The following is a 20,225-nucleotide window of genomic DNA, read 5'->3' as shown; positions in this document are numbered from 1 at the left end:
TTAGTTAATGTTGACTTACTCTGTGTAAATAAGATAAGGATTTAGCTTATCAGACTAGGCCAAGTTCTTCCAGTGTTTGATAATTATTTTTAGTTTTGAGTTATTTTTAGAGTTTTATATCATTAAATCTGTTTTTTGTTCCACTAATTTCCATCAGTATGGTCTCTAAAACATTAGCTAGTTTTTTCATTTTGCTTATCAAAAAATTTATTGAATAATTTGTACAATTTTCAGTTTCTTTGATGTTATGAAAAAACAATCATGATAATGTTGTTCATTCATTTTTAAAACTTGAAAGCATGTAAATGACAGCCAACAAGGACTCGTCCAGTCTTATTTTCATATCGCATAGATACAATATAGAGAACACTTAAATTTGCTTGCAGCCTTATGTGGTACTTCAGTGTTGAAGTAAATGTCCATACTTTGTGTTCACAGGGAGATTAATTTTTCATCTTAAAACATGAGTGTGAAAATGTGTTTTAAAAGGGAAAAGGCATTTAATGCTTACTCTATGCCAGCACTTATATATGTAAGCTCTAATCTCCCATCACTCTTGTAAGATGGTCATAAATGTCATTTTAGAGATGAGGTGGCTGAGGTTCAGAGGCTGAAGGATTATTTCACACCATAGAAACTGTAACTTTCAGAATCAGAATTTTTTGTTTATTTTGACTTCAAAGTCATGCTTTCTTCCTATATTGAATGACATCTCATAAAGGAGTATAATTCTAGATTTTTCACAAACATTTAATGTGGCAAATTTTTGTACATTTGTGAAAAATACACAAGAAGTTATAAATTTTAGCAGAATGTCAGTTTTACAAAATTAAGTGATATAGTAAATCTATATTATACGTGAAAAGTTGTTTATGATATTTACTGATGTGTATTACATTAACTACTTGTATAATATTTATTGTACAGTGAATAACTCTGCATGTGTGTGTGCTAAGTCGCTTCAGTCATGTCCGACCCTGTGTGACACTATGGACTGCAGCCTGTCAGGCTTCTCTGTCCATGGGATTCTCTCGGCAAGAATATTGGAGCGGGTTGCTGTGCCCTCTTCCAGGGGATCTTCCCAACCCAGGGATCGAACCTACATCTCTTACGTCTAACCTTCATGGGCAGGCAGGTTCTTTGTCACTAGTGCCACAAGGAAGCCCCAGTGACACTAGCTAATTGTCTTGTGCCTAGGGAGAAACTGGAAGGATGGTCACCAAAATAGTAAAAGTAGTCAGTTCTAGGTTATTTTTACTTTCCCTTTGAAGTCTTTATTTTTTAACTCGCCCCCACCCCCCCACACAGTGATCTGCATTATTTTTCTCAAATCTATAAAATTATTTTTTTAAAACAATCTCCCAGGAATCAGCACTTTTTTGTAATTTTTTGTTGCTAATTTCCTTTGTCTTTAAAAATTTTAAGGCAGATTTCAGATTGGGAAGGATTGGTTAATTAAATCTGCTTAATCAAATGTTAATGCTTAATGGGCATAGGAGCTATTAGTCCACGTGCAGTTGTTTTATAGACTATGAGTTGGTTTTTAGACTATGAAGAGAATAAGTTCAAGGGCCTAAGAGAAATGTTATAAAATACTCCTGTAAAGCTTTGTATGTTTGCTATTAATTATCTTCATATTTTAATTATATACTTAATGCTTGATTTTACAGCTACTATTCTGTTTCAGTTGTTTAAAGGACTATATTATAGAGATGTCAGTCACAACATAAATTGTGTAGCTGTGCATTACTCAGTAATACACAACTTTATAGTGTGTGTGTATATATAAAGTTTTTTAAATGACTGTTTCCCACATGAAATGATTTAAATAAATTCATCAAAGTTTATAATGTTAAAGGCAGCCATCATAAAATGATATTTTGGAATAATTATAAAGATAATGTATATCTATTATCTTTTTTATTTTATCTTTTTTAGGTGATTATAGCCTTCTGCTATCGCACATTTGTGGGAATAATGAATTTATTTGGGTTAGAAACTAAGACCTGCTGGAACGTGACCAGAATAGAACCTCTAAATGAAGTTCAAAGCTGTGAAGGCATGTTTCTTCCTAAAATGCTGCTGTATATTGTCACTAATGTTTACGTAAACATTTTATAATATTATGACTCTCTAAGAATTATTATAAATTACTATGATTGATTTTTTTCTTTAAAAACATTATAGAACTGATTCACCTAAATATTTACCTTTACCTTTTAAAATAATTTTTTGAGAAGGCAGTGTACTTACTAACATGAGTATTAATTTGGAATTTAATTTGAATATTAATATATATCTATGTAAGGTCATACTGATTATAAGACATTCCTTCATTTCAGAAGGTACAGAAAAGTTTCTGAGGTGGCTTGAATATGTAAATTTGGGGGATGTAGATCAAGTAGTCACAGTTCTATCTGTAATAGTTAATAAAGTTAATGTAAAAATTTAGTCATGCATAAATATTTAAAAATAAGACATATATAATAATAGGTTACTTTAGAAGTTCTACTTTTTTGTGCTCTCACAGTCCACGAATAGTTCTTCATATACATCTTCTATGTTAGTATTTCTGTCAGAGAACCACTTTTAGAATCATTTAACAGTTTTACAGAATCTGTAATTGTCATTGCTATTCAAGATATTTGTGATTTAGCACTGTTACTATCTATATGTATGATGTTGTATGAAGTATGATGCTGTACCTTGAAACTTTTATTTGCAATCACATGTATCTACTTGCAGAACACTTACATAGTTGTTTTTTCTTTTTCATATTCCCTACAACATTGTTTTATATATATATATTTTTCTATTAACTTGTGTGCAATCACATTCTGTTCTCAGAATATATCCTAAATCTGTATTTTCATGTTTCCCTTACATTTTTACTGATTCCCTCAGATGGTCTTTATAATATCTAAAACAGTGGTGGTAGAGGATATTTGAGGACATTTAAACTTTTTTGTTCAAAGGAATTGAGAGAATGTCTCATAAAATGAGAGATTTGGCCAACATGGAAGGTAGAACCTTTTCGAGGGATGGGAAAAAAATCACCTTATATATGTTATTATGGTATTTATTAAGTTGCCACCAAGTGATAGGTTAGTATTGGCACTTGGGACCCTAAGATAAACCTGGTAAACATGGGGCCTTACCAGCATAGATTTTACAGCTTAAGAGGGATGTTAGCAGGTACAACTGTGGTGGATATTACAAACAAGGAAATAAAATTGCTGAGGATAAGAGAAGTGTTTCGAGAATAGGGACCAGCATATTCTGAAGTTCTGAAGCAAGAGAGAATTGAAAGAAAGCTAGACTTTGTTGAGCAGTTAGAGAAGAAAACATGGTGTGAAATGATGTTTGGAATGTAAACAAGAGTCAGATAATGAAGAACCATTTACTGGCTGAGGATATTATAAGAATTTTGACAGATTTTTACTTTTAAAACATGATTTTGGCAATTACATGGAAAAGATAATTAGTAAAGGACAAAAGTGAATTCAGTGAGTCCAGGTAGGAAACTATTTTGCTCTCAGCAAGTGATTTACTGGAAAATGAATGGATTTTAGAGAGAGGAGAAAGCAGAAATGAAAGGATTTGATGATTGATGGGAAAGAGGAAAGAGGCTGATTTATGTAATATTGTTAGGCTTCTGGCTTAAGTAATTGAATCCTTCCATTCAAATTGGTAAGAAACATTATAAAAATAGCAGGTTTGAATTAGTTCATTAATTTGAAGTATCTGAGAGATTCCAAAGTAGAGATGTCAAGTGGCTACCTATGTACATACATACAGGAAAAAGACAGTTCTCATTTGAATGTAGACTTGGCATCTTCTGTATGTAGATGGTAATTGGAACCACAGAAGTGAAAGAATTTCCTTAAGGAGAACATGCAGACTTAGAAAAGAAGAGGGCATATGACAGATCCTAAAGCAGTCCAACGTTGAAGGAGAGTGTGTATAGGAAGAGGAATTATTAGGACAGACTAAAAAGGAATGATCAGAGAAGTAGAAGAAATCAGAAAGGCTAGCCCTCAAATCCTGGCTCCACCAGTTACCTAAATAACTTTTGGCAGGTTAAGTTTTCTGTGTTGTTTTCTCAGCCACTGAAAAACGTTATTTTCACACCAGGTAATTTCAAAGATTTGTTCTGAGTATTATGCGAGATGATAGTGGAAAAGCACCTAGTGGATTATGTCTGTGTCAGTATATCCCATGTACATGGTGTTTATACATGGAATGTATTAAGTATTATGGTCCTGGCTATACACAGTAATGGATCAGTTTATCTCCCATAGACTAAAGCTGCGCCTTAAGGTCAGGGGCCGTATCTTAGTCATCCAGGATAAAATTAATGTAGTGGATTTTCTCTTGTGATTTATCAAGTAACTCTACAGACAGTTCTAGACACTGAACAATAGGAGCATCACCTAAATAAAATGCAGCACCAACTAATCATTACAGTATGATAATACTTCGGTGGAGAAAAATACGAATGTAACCAATAATACCTCATGTATGGGGAAAGTACTAATGTAACTATTAAATAGAGCAGCAGTCTGAGCCACAGAGCTTTCAGCTAATTCATGAGCTCTTGATTACAAAACACTGAGATAATTATGCTCAATTGCTATATAGTCATTTACTCATTAAATACTTAATAATCTGTGTCTTTTCAAAGGATTGGGAGACCCTGCTTGCTTTTATGTTGGTGTGATTTTTATTTTAAATGGAATAATGATGGGATTGTTCTTCATGTATGGTGCTTACCTGAGGTAAGATTACTGTATTAAAAGATATTTCGGTGGACTTTCTGACATTTGTTGATTAAATTAAAAGGATAATTAACAAGATTAATTGACTAACAGATGGAAACTTTCAGATTTTATTTTTTTCAAAAGTTTAGCCAAATACGCAGCCTCAAACTAGAGCTAGTCACTAAAATAAAGTCATTAAGATATTAAAAGGCCTCCTTTTTATCCTTGTAGGGTAATCCAGACTTATGGATGTGGTATCCAAACTTACGCTCATTAATTTGACAATTATTATTAGATGCCTGCTGTGACTGAGAGCACTATTCTATAGGAGCTAGGAATACAAAAACAAATAATCCCTGTCCTTATGGAATTTATAGTCTAGGAGGTAGACAAAATAAGACCACCCAATTGAAAACTGGAAAAAATATGGAAAGACATCTTCCAGAAGAGTTCCGGATTGCCAACAAACGTATATAAAGTTGATCACCATATTAATTATCAGGAAAATACTCATTTTAACCACAGTGAGATACTATCTCACATCTACTAGATTGACAAAGGGCTTCTCTGCTGGCTCAGATGGTAAAGAATCTGCCTGCAAAGGAGGAGACCTGGGTTCAATCCCTGGGTTGGGAAAATTGACAACAGGAACTTTTATCCCCGGTTGGTGGACATATCAATTAGTACAACTATTTTGGAAAAACATTGTGCATTATCTAATCATTTGAAGATGTATATACCTTATAATTCAGCAATTCCAGTTTGAAGTAAATATGCCTAAGAAACTCTTCTACATGTACACCAGAAAGTATGTACAATAACATAACATCATTGTAGTAACTCCAAACTAAAAACAACTTAAACATCCCTCCACAGAGAAATGTACACATTGTAAGTTTATTAGTATAGGGAAATATTATACAACAGTGAGAATGAATGAGCTATAGGTACAAACATCAACGTGGAAAAAAATCTTACAAATATAATGTTGAATGAATCAAAGCAGGTACAAGATTTGAAAATACTGCAAAATTATATTTGTATAAAGTTTGAATACAGCTAAAAGTAAATGATAGTATGATGCATATAGAAGCAGTTATGTTGGTAATTTCAAAACTCAGGATAGTGCCTGTCTCAAGGGATGGCATGTGAGGTGTCAGGATGTGATCTGTTTTCTATTTCAGCGACATATGGTGGTTAAAAGAATATTCACTTTATAAGTGTTCTGTAAACTATCTGAAAACCTTAATGCACTTTTCCATATGTATGCTATATAGAAAAATATATAAACTCATCAGTATTTTGAGGGAAAAGAATTGCTTTTAGATTACGCTCACAGGCTTTAAGATGTTCTATTTTAAACAATAGTTTGTATTTATTATACTTTTTTCAAATTTGGAAAATTTTACACTAGACCAAGACATTTTAAAACTTAGTATTTTTCATTAGGAAAGCTACCCATGAGGTGACAGTCTTCTGTAAATTAGTTACACAGTTCCAGGATATCAATACTTTATTAAGCTCCAGTCTTTAAGAAGGATATGTAGATATAACATATGCTGACTATAAAAGTATCACCAAAATTGTGAGGAGACTAGAAACTATGGCATATGAGGAACAAAAGAAATAGGGATTTGGGGAGAAATTTTCTATTTCTCTTCCCCTGTGGGCACTAACTTGGGACACAGGTATTCTGTTTCTATTCTTTTGGTGGTTAAAGATAAAACTTAAACATGCATATTTAACTTGACCAAGTCTAAAATTGATTGATATCTTTCCTCTTCTTTTTGATCAATACAAGGAATTTAGAACGTTGTACTTGAAAACAGTTCCTAGCATCTTATAATTATTCTAATTATAATAATTAGAAGTTTAGTACTTATAGTACCCCTCCACAGTAGTCACCACTGTTTCTTTTATGTTGTCGAGTCTTCTTTAGATTTATCTACATGTTTCTAGTTTCTATATGCAGCATTTATTCTTGCTTCTCATACCTTCTTCCTCTCAATTCCTTCTCCAAAGTGTGCCCTTTGAATTTCCCTTAGTGAAAATCTCTTCAAGGTAAATTACTTCCAACTGGCTTTCCTCTGCTTGTTTTGCTGAACTCATTCTTCTCCTTTTTTCAGTCACTAAACCAGTATTTGTCTTGAGAGTGTGAAGTTGTGTGTATAATGATGAACAATACTTTAAAGAAAGGCAACCTTAAGAAATGGTTCTTCATCTTTGATAATTATCAGGCATCCTTGATCTGAGTTTTATATTCTACAATGTTGTTCGTTGGGACTCAGCAAAGAATATTTGCAGTAGTTTAGATGGTTCGGTTCGGAGAAGGCAATGGCACCCCACTCCAATACCTGCCTGGAAAATCCCATGGACGGAGGAGCCTGCTAGGCTGCCGTCCATGGGGTCGCTGAGGGTCGGACATGACTGAGCGACTTCACTTTCACTTTTCACTTTCATGCATTGGAGAAGGAAATGGCAACCCACTCCAGTGTTCTTGCCTGGAGAATCCCAGGGATGGGGGAGCCTGGTGGGCTGCCGTCTCTGGGGTCGCACAGAGTCAGACACGACTGAAGTGACTTAGAAGATGGTTCAGTTACTGCTAAATGAAACTGTTGGACTCTTCATCTTTCAGTCACTGATATCCAATTTGATGACAAAAATTTTCCTCCACTCAGAATATTCAAAGAATGGAGTATATACACTCTAAAATGCTGGCCTGTGTTAAAAAATATTTTATATTCACATCTAAATTATACTTAGAAAATATTTTAAATACAATAAATTGTAAGATTCAGACTACTTTATATCTATACTTTGGATCCTTATACATTCAAGAGTAAAACATCAACTACATGAGTACTTTTGCAATTTTTATTGTTATTTTATATGGTTTAGTATTGTGCCATTTTAAAATCTAAAATAATTTTGTGAAAAAGTCACTGTATTTTACATGAATTTTGATTGTATATATATTTTTTTTACAGTGGGACTCAACTTGGAGGTATAATTACAGTTTTATGCTACTTTTTCAACCATGGAGAGGTTTGTTTTCTAGAAAATAATTTTTAGAAATAGAAGGGGCAGTATATTAAAGTAGTATTTAATTGTATCTTACTTAGGACTTTGCAATATTTTAAAGAACGTTGTGTTGTAAGTTGTTATTTTAATCATGTTGATCCACATTTTTACATAGTAATTAGAATTTATGATGTAAAATATCTTGCCTGGTTTTTAACATGTATATGTGTTACATATATTTTGTAGAAAAAGGAAATATTATACTTGTTGAGTTCAGGCACCTTATATACATTATCTCATATACTTCCATCAGACTTTTTGGAGAGGTGGTTGATATCTTCATAGTAGAAGATATGAAATTGAAATTTGGAGCAGTTAAATTACAAAGTCAAGATTCCACATTGACTCCATGATGAAGCTGGGTTTCCTCTTATCCTTCTCTCTGGCTCTAAAACCTCACTTCTATTATTTCATGATCCTTTTAATAAGCTGAATTCAAAACAGAAATTAACTTAGTAACTCAGTCCACCAAAACAGGATTCACCTAAAAAGAGCTCGTGAAAACTTATTTAGAATATGATAGATTCATTCAACAAAACAAGTATAAAATGTGTGCCAGGTTCTGTGTTAGATGCTGAGGTTTTGGCAGTGAAAAGTGGAAGAATCTTGACTGCTAGTTTTTGGAATCAAAATATGTAATATCTTATGGCAGAGATTATATAGGATAGAAGTCTGTATTCATTACGTTGGGAGAAGTAGATACGCAGTTATTTTTTAAAAAATCAGTTAGACCAATGTGTGCTAAGTCGCTTCAGTTATGTCTGACTGTGTGTGACCCTATGGACTGTAGTCTGCCAGGCTCCTCTGTCCATGGGATTCTCCAATACTAGAGTAGGTTGCCGTGCCTTCCTCCAGGGGATCTTCCCGACTCAAGGATCGAGCCTGTATCTCACATCTCCTGCATTGACAGGCAGGTTGTTTCCCACTAGCGCCACTTGGGAAGGGAAGCATAAAATTATACATAAATATCTTAAATGTATTAACTTAAATATATTGTCAGTCAACAATGTGTTATACAAAAACAATGTGTCTTGTCCTTATGCAAAGACAAGGCTTTTCTTTTGAGTATGCATTATGTTTTAATCTTCTTATACATATTGTGTGTAATTCATCTTCCAAGGTTTACAATTTGGTTTCCTGTAGGAAGAGCAATGAATTTTAAGACTCTTGCAAGGTTATAAGAGTTTAGATTCTTTTCTAGAATTTCAGAATTCTTTATATAAAATTCTTTATACAAAATTTTATATACTATTTTATATTTTTTGTATATTTATATACAAAATTTTATATACTATTATATACTATTGCCATCCATTTATCTGGGTTTACCTGGTGGCTCAGATGGTAATGAATTTGCCTGCTGCGCTGGAGACCCCAGTTCAACCCCTGGGTTGGGAAGATTTTCTGGAGAAGAGAATGGCTTCCCACTCCAGTATTCTTGCCTGCAGAGTTCCATGGACAGAGGAGCCTGACTGGCTACAGTCCATGAGATCCCAGTCCCATTTGTCTTGAAAATAGTTTTAAAGACTGTATGAAATTTATTGATAATTAACACTTACATTATAAACATCATATCAGTGATTCCCAAATACTCCTTGTTGTTTTTAGAAGTTTGCAGTTAACTCTTCCAAAGGTATATTTCACAAATTCAAAGACAATCTTAATTATTTATAGAGTATGTCTGTACTCATTATACTTGTCATGTACAAACTCTTGGTGTTTGTGAATGCCCTAGGTGACATTTGTTTATTTTTTTCTGAGCACGCATAAATCCCAAAGCCCTGGGGTGCCACAGTTATCACTGCAGAGCTGGAATGTGGATCTGGCTTGTTGTTCGCAGAATCCTCACTGCTCCTAACCCTATCATCTTCTTTGTCCTTTGGGTGTCCTTACATTTGACCTGATCTATCTTTCACTTGTTTCTGGACTTGGTAGTTAATGGCTCTCTACCTAGTGACTATGTCCTATAAGAGTACTTCAAAAACTGAGAAGCTATACAGGTATTCAGAAATAAATAAGCCTAATACGAAAATTACTAAGACCAGCCAAGGCCAACCTACCCATGATTATTAATTAATGATGTTTATTGCAATGGAACATAGAGTAAAGTAAGCATTTTATTGATTTCAGGCCACTCGGGTGATGTGGACACCACCTCTCCGGGAAAGTTTTTCATATCCATTTCTTGTACTTCAGATGTACATCTTAACTGTGATTCTCAGGTAATTTTAATTTGTAAAACAAATCTAGACACATTATGAGTTTCTCAAAATTACTTCAACCTATTGTTATAGTTAATACTAAATTTAGGTTCAGTTTTTAAATATTATTCAAAATTGTGTCCAGTTTAAAAAAAATCTAAAATCACTATGTAAAAAAAATTGCTTTCCACTTAAAATAGTTTAGGCTACAGATTTTAGATAATTACATTATGTTTTAATAAACCAATATGTATGTGATCATATATATTTGGTAAAGTTTCAAGTATCACAGTAATCCATTCAGCATCACAGTAATCTGAGTCTATGTCCCAACCACTGATGCTGAAGAAGCTGAAGTTGACCAGTTCTATGAAGACCTACAAGGCCTTCTGGAACTAACAACATAAAAGATGTCCTTTTCATCATAGGGGATTGGGATGCAAAAGTAAGAAGTCAAGAGATACCTAGGATAACAGGCAAGTTTGGCCTTGCAGCACAAAATGAAGAAGCAGGACAAAGCCTAACTGAATTCTGCCAAGAGAATGTACTGGTGACAGCAAACACCCTTTTCCAACAACACAAGAGATGACTCTATACATGGACATCACTAAATGGTCAATACCAAAATCAGATTGATTGTATTCTTTGCAGCTGAAGATCGAGAAGTTCTATACAGTTGGCAAAAACAAGACCTGGAGCTGACTGTGGCTGAGATCATCAGCTGTTTATAGGAAAATTCAGGCTTTAGCTAAAGAAAGGTGGCAAAACTACTAGGCTATTCAGGTATGACCTAAATCCAATCCCTTATGATTATACAGTGGAGGTGACAACAGATTCAAGGGATTAGATCTACTGAACAGAGTGCCTGAAGGACTATGGACGGAGGTTCATACAGGAGACAGTGACCAAAACCATCCCAAAGAAAAAGAAATGCAAGAAGGCAAAGTGGCAGTCTGAGGAGGCTTTACAAATAGCTGAAGGAAGAAGAGAAGCAGAAAGCAAGGGAGATAGGGAAAGATATACCCAACTGAATGCAGAGTTCCAGAGACTAGCAGGGAGAGACAAGAAGGCTTCTTCATTGAACATGCAAAGAAATAGAAGAAAACAATAGAATGGGAAAGACTGGAGATCTCGTCAAAACAATTGAAGATATCAAAGGAACATTTCATCCAAGGATGGGCACGATAAAGGACAGAAATGGTAAAGACCTAACAGAGTCAGAAGAGATTAAAAAGAGGTGGTGGCAAGAATACACAAAAGAACTGTACAAAAAAGGTCTTAATGACCCAGATGCCCATAAAGCTGTGGTCATTCACCTAGAGCCAGACACCCTGGAGTGTGAAGTCAAGTGGGCTTGAGGAAGCATTGCTACCAATAAGGGGCTTCCCTGATAGCTCAATTGGTAAAGAATCCACCTGCAATGCAGGAGACCCCAGTTCTATTCCTGGGTCAGGAAGATCCCCTGGAGAAGGGAAAGGCTACCCACTCTAGTATTCTGGCCTAGAGAATTCCATGGCGTCGCAAAGAGTTGGACATGACTGAGTAGTTGGACACTACCAATAAAGCAGTGGAGGTGATGGAATTCCTGAACTATTTCAAATCCTAAAAGATAAGGCTGTTGAACTACTGCACTCAATATGTCAGCAAATTTGGAAAACCCAGTAGTGGCCACCAGACTGGAAAAGGTAAGTCTTCATCCCAATTCCAAAGAAGGTCTGTGTTGAAAAATGTTCAAACTACTGGACAACTGTGCTCACTTTCCCTGCTAGTAAGCTTATGCTTAAAATCCTTTAAGGTAGGCTTCAGCAGTACATGAATTGAGAACTTCCAGATGTACCAGCTAGGTTTAGAAAAGGCAAAGGAACCAGAGATCAAATTGCCAACATTCATTGGATCATGGAGAAAGCAAGGGAATTCCAGAAAAACATGTATTTCTGTTTCACTGACTACACTAAAACTTTTTATTATGTGGGTCTAAACAAACTGTGGAAAATTCTTAAACATATGGGAATACCAGACCATCTTACTTGTCTCTTGAGAAACCTACAACAGGTAGAACCTTACATGGAAAAACTGACTGGTTCAAAATTAGTAAAGGAGTATGACAAGCCTGCATATTGTTACCCTGCTTATTTAACTTATGTGCAGAGTACATAATGCAAAATGCTGGGCTGGATGAGTTACAAGCTGGAATCAAGATTGCCAGGAGAAATACTCACAGCCTCATATAAGCTGTGATACCACTCCAATGGCAGAAAGTGAAGAGGAACTAAAGAGCCTCTTGATGAGGGTGAAAGGAGAGTGAAAAAACTGGCTTAACACTCAGCATTAAAAAAAAAACAAAAACCCAAGGTCATGGCATCTGGTCCCATCACTTTATGACAAATAGAAGGGGGAAAAGTGGAAGCAGTGGCAAATTTTCCTCTTCTTGGGCTCTAAAAATCACTGCAGATGATGACTGCAGCCTTGAAATTAGAAGAAGCTTGCTTCTTGGAAGGAAAGTTATGACAAATCTAGGCAGTGTATTAAAAAGCAAAGACATCACTTTGCTGACAAAGGTCCATATAGTCAAAGCCATGTTCTTTCCAATAGTCATGTACAGATATGAGAGGTGGACCATAAGGAAGGCAGAGCACCAAAGATATTATGCTTTTGAACTGTGGTATTGGAGAAGACTCCCAAGAGTCCCTTGGATAGTAAGGAGATCAAACCAGTCAGTCCTAAAGGAAATCAATCCTGAATACTCATTGGAGGGACTGATGCTGAAGTTGAAACTCCAGTACTTTGGCCACCTGGTGAAAAGAGCAGACTCATTGGAAAAGACCCTGGTGCTGGGAAAGATTGAAGGCAAAAGGAGAAGAGGGAGACAGAGGATGAAATGGGTGCCAGCACCAATTCATTCAGTGGACGTGAACTTGGGCAAACTCCAGGAGATAGTGAGGGTCAGGGAGGCCTGGAGTGCTGCAATCCATGGGGTCAGAGTCGAACATGACATAGCCGCTGAACAACAAGAAAGATTCAAAGGGTTTTGAGAAGCTAATACTTTCTCCCCTCAATCCTCTTGTACTCTGACTCATTGTTCTCCAATCTGTGGTATTGATGAAGCATGAAATAAGTGTTTGATGCACAAATGAATTTGAGAAATTCTGAGTTAGATAAGGAGTATCTATGTTCATATGTTATTTCTGAACTACAGATATTTCTATAGGTTTAACCGAGGTTTCATCTCATCTTATTTTCCTGGAAATATATTTTGGTTGGGATTAACGTTATCAGCATGTCAGAAAATTTGAAAGTCTGAACAACAACATCAGAAGCATAAATAGTAGAATGCTATAAATAACTTTATCACATAGATAGGTTTCATAGAATGTTATTGAGATCTATCACTGAATGAAATAGTGATCACTATCCCCTCCAAACTCCTATAGAAATGGGATAGTGATCATTATTAATGATCACTTATTAGTACCCTTCAGATTTTGCCCATATTAAGATCATGTGTGTGCATCTTCTTTATTTCTGGAAACCATAAACTTGTTAATCCAGCACACATACACAAATGTCTGAATATACACTTAATATAGTAAAATGCCACTGAAAAACAGAGACCATGCTACATTTATCTCTTTAACCATGGAGCACTTAGCACACTGTCTTGTAGCCATTTAAAGCCCTTTATATGTTCACTTAAAGAAGATATATAAAGGGAAACTGGGTAGTAACAACCTCTAAAAAGGTGCAGACTACCTTACGTACATGGAAGGGTTTTTTGGATTGAATTTGGATTTGGGAATCTAATTTTTATCCATTTATTTTCCATTTGTTTAAATTTTTTGAAGTGATATTAGTCTGGCCAGGCAGATATTTCATGGAAGGAAATATGTGAATTAGAACACTTAGAATTGTATGCTGGAATGCACGTGTTATACTCCATACTTTCAGTTCAGTTCAGTTTAGTCACTGAGTTGTGTCCGACTCTTTGTGACCCCATGGACTACAGCTCGCCAAGCCTCCCTGTCCATCACCAGCTCCCAGAGCTTACTCAAATTCATGTCCATTGAGTCGGTGATGCCATCCAACCATCTCATCCTCTGTCGTCCCCTACTCCTCCCGCCCTCAATCTTTCCCAGCATCAGGGTCTTTTCAAATGAGTGAGCTCTTTGCGTCAGGTGGTCAAAGTATTGGAGTTTCAGCTTCAGCATCAGTCTTTCCAATGAATATTCAGGACTGATTTCCTTTAGAATGGACTTTAGTCAAAAGTAATTTTTATTTTATAACCATAACTGAGTACTTAATATATTTTGTGCTATATTAGTAAAGTGTGATCACTAAAATTTTTACTTTTGAAAATTTATGTACCATATTATAACAGTGTATCACCTTTAGAAAAATAACAGTTTTATAATTTACACAAAATGTTTGCATTTCTTTTTTTCATATTCTAAAAGATATTAAAGTCTTATATGGCAAAAGGTATTGGTTACTGATACATCGCATAATTGAAAAATGGACAATTTAAATTTCAATATGCATTAGTTTAACTGTATTCCAGAATCATTCCTTTGAAGTCATTGTTGAAAATGACCTTTAAATTTCTCTCTCAGTCGTTAGCTTATAACTTCACCAGCACTTAACATTTTTCAAAACTTAAAAGTGGTGGTATATGAAAGCTACTGCTGCTCATATAATATAAATATCTTGAGGTATGCAAAGTCAGTTCACATTCTATTTTCTGACCTTCTTGATGGAGTATTAAATGTCTAATGTCATGCATCGTTAAAGGAAAATAAATTTTAGTTGAATATAGTTGTTTTACAGTATTGTATTAGTTTTAGGTATACAGAAGTGTGATTCATTATTTTTATGGATTATACTCCATTAAAAGTTAACTACAAAATAATGACTGTAATTATTGTGCTATATGTTTAAAATACTTACTGATAAACTAGATACAATATCTTATTTAAAGCTCTAATTTTGATTGTTTTATTATAAGCATTTTTATAATTCAAATATTTTGTTCTTTTTAATGTGTTTTTAAAAGTTAACTGTATTTTGTTATCTTACATCAAAGGTAAGGGGATCATTAGATTTTAACATTTTGCAACCAGTCTTTCAGTTCAATGATAGGCTACTTTTATATATAGTAAAACTTATTGATGTCAATTCTCTTCATTAAGGACCACGAACAATAGTAGAAGGCACTTTATTGCACTCTGCCTTTCCAATGTTGCTTTTATGCTTCCCTGGCAATTTGCTCAGTTTATACTTTTTACACAGGTAAGATGATTTTAAACTTATTTAAGTTGAATGCAAGATGTACTTGGTTGTTTCCATAGAAAAAATTTTTTTGTTGACGTATAGTTGATTTACAATGCTGTGCTAATTTCTGCTATACAGCAGAGTGACTCAGTTATACACATATATGCATTCTTTTATAAATGTTCTTTTTTATTTTGGAGAAATTTTAAATATGATTATATTTGTGTCCTAATAGATTTTCAAAATATTGGATGATTATAAAGTTGACATACATGTTTGATTTTTTAAAAATTACGTAATCCTACCTTCTGTTAATGTGTTGGTTAGGCCGATATTAAAGGTCAACCTGTAAAATGGGATTTTTGCTCTTATTTTAATTCATAATTTTTCCTATTGGTATTCGAAGTGATCTCTGTAATTCTACCTGTAGATTCTCCTTTTGCCTGAGTAATCATTTTAGGTGCCAAGCTGCGTAACGTGATAAGGGCCACTTAAACTATTCATGCTAGGGGATTTCTGCTTCTAATCCAGCTAAATGTTGGCTCTTTTGTCTGAAGAGCAGAATCTTACTGGACACCATTTCTCAGAGCTTTAATCTTGATATTATGGAGTAAACTGAGACCATATCCTGTTACCCCAAACAACTAAGTAATTAATGTCAAGAAACTGAGCTGGGGAAGCAGAAAGTGAAAGTGTTCATCACTCAGTTCAGTTCAGTCGCTCAGTCATGTCCAACTCTTAGGCACCCCATGGACCGCAGCACACCAGACCTCTCTGTCCATCACCAACTCCTGAAGTTCACCCAAACTCATGTCCATTGAGTCGGTGATGCCATCCAACCATCTTGTCCTCTGTGGTCCCCTTCTCCTCCTGCCCTCAATCTCGTGCGTTAGGGTCTTTTCAAATGAGTCAGCTCTTCGCATCAGGTGGTCTCTTGCCAGCTATTTCTGGTCTCATGGACTATAGCCCACCAGGGTCCTCTGTCTATGGAATTCTCCAGCCAAGCATACTGGAGTGGGTTGCTATTTCCTACTCTGGGGTATCTTCGTGACCCAGGGATCAAACCTGGTTCTTCCACACTGCGGTCAGATTCTTTACCATCTGAGCCACCAGGGATGCAGAGTAAAAGATCAATTTTGATGAAATTTCCTACTATGAATTTTTGTTAGAACTCCTTTCCACTTAGCTAACAAACACTGATAATGTGTAAAGACATTCTTTATTGGCAGTGAGAAGTTCTGCCAAGAATCTTTTGTATGTGGAATTGTCTATAAAAAATGAAGTTATAATCTCAATTTAGTTTATGCCACATGTCTAAAGCATATTTAGAATCTTCACTCTGCCTTACTTCCTTATGTTTGATCTATAACTATTAATAACACGGAATTTCTATGGTTTTCATTATTTGCATATGCCAACATAGTAGGATAGATTTCCAATGTACATCATTTCCTTGCAAGCAAGTGTATTAATTTAGTGGTGCTGATGAAACTGTTTAGTTCTTTGGGTAATTTTGATATTGCCTTAATGGTTTTTTATCCATTCAAAAGATATACTAGACTTTTATTTTTTAAATTTTTTATTGAGCTATTATTAACATTTTGTAAAGTTAAAGTGTACAGTGTATTGATTTGATACATTATTATATTACAATATGATTATCACCTGATTAGTATCATAGTGTTAGTTAACACCTCTATCAAGTCACAAAATTATTATTTCATTTTTGTGGTGAGAGCGTTTAAGATCTAGTCTCTTAGCAACTGTGACTTATCTAGTATAGTATTGACTATAATAACTCTGCAGTACATTAGATCTCCAGGACTTACTCATCTTCTCAGTTCAGTCTCGCTCAGTTGTGTCCGACTCTGCGATTCATCTTCTAGTTGCAAATTTATGCGCTTTGTCCAACATCTCTCTCATTCCCCTACCCCCAAGCCCCCAGTCAACATTCTACTCTCTGTTTTGACAAGTTTGGCTTTTTTAGATTCCACATAAGGTGATATGGAGTGTTGAGTTGGCCAGAAAGTTCGTTTGGTTTTTTTCCTGTGAGAAGTTACCAGAAACCAAACAAACTTTTTGGCCAACCTAGTCTTTATCTGAATTCTCTCACATAGTATAATGCCCTCAAGGTCCATCTGTGTTGTCACAAATGGCAGGATTTCCTTCTTTCTCATGGTTGAGTATTATTCCATAGTGTGTGTGTGTATACACTTCTTCTGTATCCATTCATCTATTGATGGACACTTAGTTTGTTTTCATACCTTGGCTATTGTGAATATAGATGTGCAGGGATCTCTTCAATACTCTGTTTTCATTTCCTCTGGAATATGTACCCAGAAGTGGGATTGCTGGATCATATGGTAGTTGTATTTTAAATTTTTTGAGGAAACTCCATACTGTTTTCCATAGTGGCTCCACCAGTTTACATTTCTACTAACAGCGCATGCAATACAACCAGTTAATCCTAAAGGAAATCAGTCCTGAATATTCAGTGGAAGGACTGATTCTGAAGCTGAAACTCCGATAGTTTGGCCACGTGATGTGAAGAACCGACTCGTTGGAAAAGACTTTGATCCTGGGAAAGATTGAAGGCAGGAGGAGAAGGGGACAACAGAGGATGGGATGGTTGGATGGCATCACTTACGTGATGGACATGAGTTTGAGTAGGCTCTGGGACTTAGTAATGGACAGGGAATCCTGGCTTGCTGCAGTCCATGGGGTCACAAAGAGTCAGACACGACTGAGTGAGTGAACTGAACTCAACAGTGCATGCACAAGTGTTCCCTTTCTTCCACATCCTCACCAACATTTGTTTTCTTTTGTCTTCTTGATTATAGCCATTCTAATACATGTGAGCGGATATCTCATTGTGGATTTGATTTCATTTCCTGATAGTTAGTGATGTTGAGAGGAGAAGGCAATGGCACCCCACTCCAATACTCTTGCCTGGAAAATCCCATGGGTGGAGGAGCTTGGTAGGCTGCAGTCCATGGGGTCGCTAAGAGTTGGAAAAAACTGAGCAACTTCACTTTCACTTTTCTCTTTCATGCATTGGAGAAGGAAATGGCGACCCACTCCAGTGTTCTTGCCTGGAGAATCCCAGGGACTGCGGAGCCTGGTGGGCTGCCGTCTATGGGGTCGCACAGAGTCGGACACGACTGAAGTGACTTAGCAGCAGCAGCAGTGATGTTGAGTGTCTTTTCATGTATCTGTTGGCCAATTGGATGTCTTCTTTCAAAAAATATTCATTTTTCTTCTACCAATTTTTAATCATTTTTTGTTATTGAGTTGTGGAGTTCTTTATGCATTTGGGATATTAATCTTTCACCTAATATGTGCTCTGCAGATATTTTCTCCCATTGCATAGGTTGCCTTTTCTTTCTTTTTTTTTTTTTTGGTGTGCATGAGGTTTTTTAATTTGATATAGTTTCACTTGTTGATTTTTGCTTTTGTTGCTTGTGTTTTTGGTGTTACCATCCAAAAGATCATTGAAAAGACCAAGGTCAGGGAGCTTATTCCCCAGGTTTTCTTCTAAAAGTTTTGTGGCATCTGGTTTTATATTTAAGTCTTTAAAATCCATTTTAATTATTTTTTGTGAATGATGTGGATAGAAGTCCAATTTTATGAGAATATCCAGTTTTCTTGCCACCATTTATTTAAGACATTATCTTTCCCCCTAAGTATTCTTGGTTTCTGTGTCAAATATTAGTTGACTGTATATACATGGGTTTATTTCTGGCCACTCAGTCTGTTCCACTGGTATGTATATTATTTATTCCTGAACTGTACTGTTTTGATTTCTATAGTTGATAGTGTAATGGCAACTTCTTTTTTTTTCTTTCTGCTTTTGGGGTTCTCTCTGTCTCTGATTTTTGACAGTTTCATCATGGTGTGCTTTAGGGAAGGTCTTTTTGAGTCATAGTGATCAGGTGATTTATTAGCTTTGTGAACTTGAATGTCCAGATTTCTTTGTAGGTTTGGAAGTTCTCAACTGTTATTTCTTTAAATAAACTTTCTACCTCTTCTCCTTCTCTTCTCATAAAACTCCAGTGATTCTGATGTTTGATCATTTGATGTTTTCATATAGATCACATAGGCTTTCTTCACTGTTTTTTCATTGTTTTTTTCTTTGTTCTCCTCTGATAGAGTATTTCAAGAGTTCCTATCTAACTCACTGTTTTGTCTGCTGTTTGGTCTCTTCTGATGTTGATACTCTGTTGCATTTTTCATTTCATTGATTGAATTCTTCAGTTCCAGAATTTGTTTGGTTCTTTTAAAAATAATTTTTATCTCTTTGTTAATCTTCTCATGTTGTTCATATACTGTTTTCCTAATTTCATTGAATTGTGTTTCTGTGTTTTCTTGTAGCTCATTGAGTTTCCACAAAAATAATTTTGAATTCTTTATCAGGTAAATCATAGAGTTCTGGGTAGTTGATCAATAGAATAAACCTGTAACAATTTATGCATTCTGTGACTCTGAGGTTCTGTGGCCTTGCTTGAGCTTGCTCCATGAGGCACTTGATAATGTGTTGAAAAGAGGTTTGCTGAGACATTTGTGTCCTTGCCTTTTCCCCACACCACCAGCAAGTAAGTTTCTTTAGGGTGAAGATAGCATTGGTCCTCTGGTATCCATTGAATAGATTTGAATTTATAGCCTCGTTTCCAGAAAACTGTACTTTAAGCTCCAAGCAATTAAGTTGTAAGCAAAATTCACGGAAACTATATTCAGGTAAATTGGTTGTTACTTGGAAGTTATCAACCATCTCCAACTGGTACTTCTTGAAATAAAAATTTCTTTGGAATTCTTTTTTTTTTTTTAAACTTTACAATATTGTATTGGTTTTGCCAAATATTGAAATGAATCCACCACAGGTATACATGTGTTCCCCATCCTGAACCCTCCTCTCTCCTCC

The 20,225-nt window shown here is 35.3% G+C and overlaps 1 protein-coding gene across 1 annotated transcript in view; it reads left to right on the top strand.

Annotated features, from left to right (window-relative positions):
• Positions 1-20,225, top strand: part of DPY19L2 (dpy-19-like 2 (C. elegans)) — a 92,281-nt gene that overhangs the window by 22,355 nt on the left and 49,701 nt on the right. Inside the window, exons 5-9 of the mRNA XM_010831143.1 lie at positions 1,939-2,059; positions 4,685-4,778; positions 7,748-7,805; positions 9,972-10,063; positions 15,226-15,325. Coding sequence (XP_010829445.1) covers positions 1,939-2,059; positions 4,685-4,778; positions 7,748-7,805; positions 9,972-10,063; positions 15,226-15,325 — 465 coding nt within the window. The remainder of the gene's footprint in view (positions 1-1,938; positions 2,060-4,684; positions 4,779-7,747; positions 7,806-9,971; positions 10,064-15,225; positions 15,326-20,225) is intronic.

The sequence above is a fragment of the Bison bison genome, unplaced genomic scaffold (genome assembly GCF_000754665.1).
Source record: "Bison bison bison isolate TAMUID 2011002044 unplaced genomic scaffold, Bison_UMD1.0 scf7180017864525, whole genome shotgun sequence".
Classification (NCBI taxonomy): domain Eukaryota; kingdom Metazoa; phylum Chordata; class Mammalia; order Artiodactyla; family Bovidae; genus Bison; species Bison bison.
Note: the sequence above shows the minus strand (reverse complement) of the source record. Positions and strands in the feature narration are given on the sequence as shown.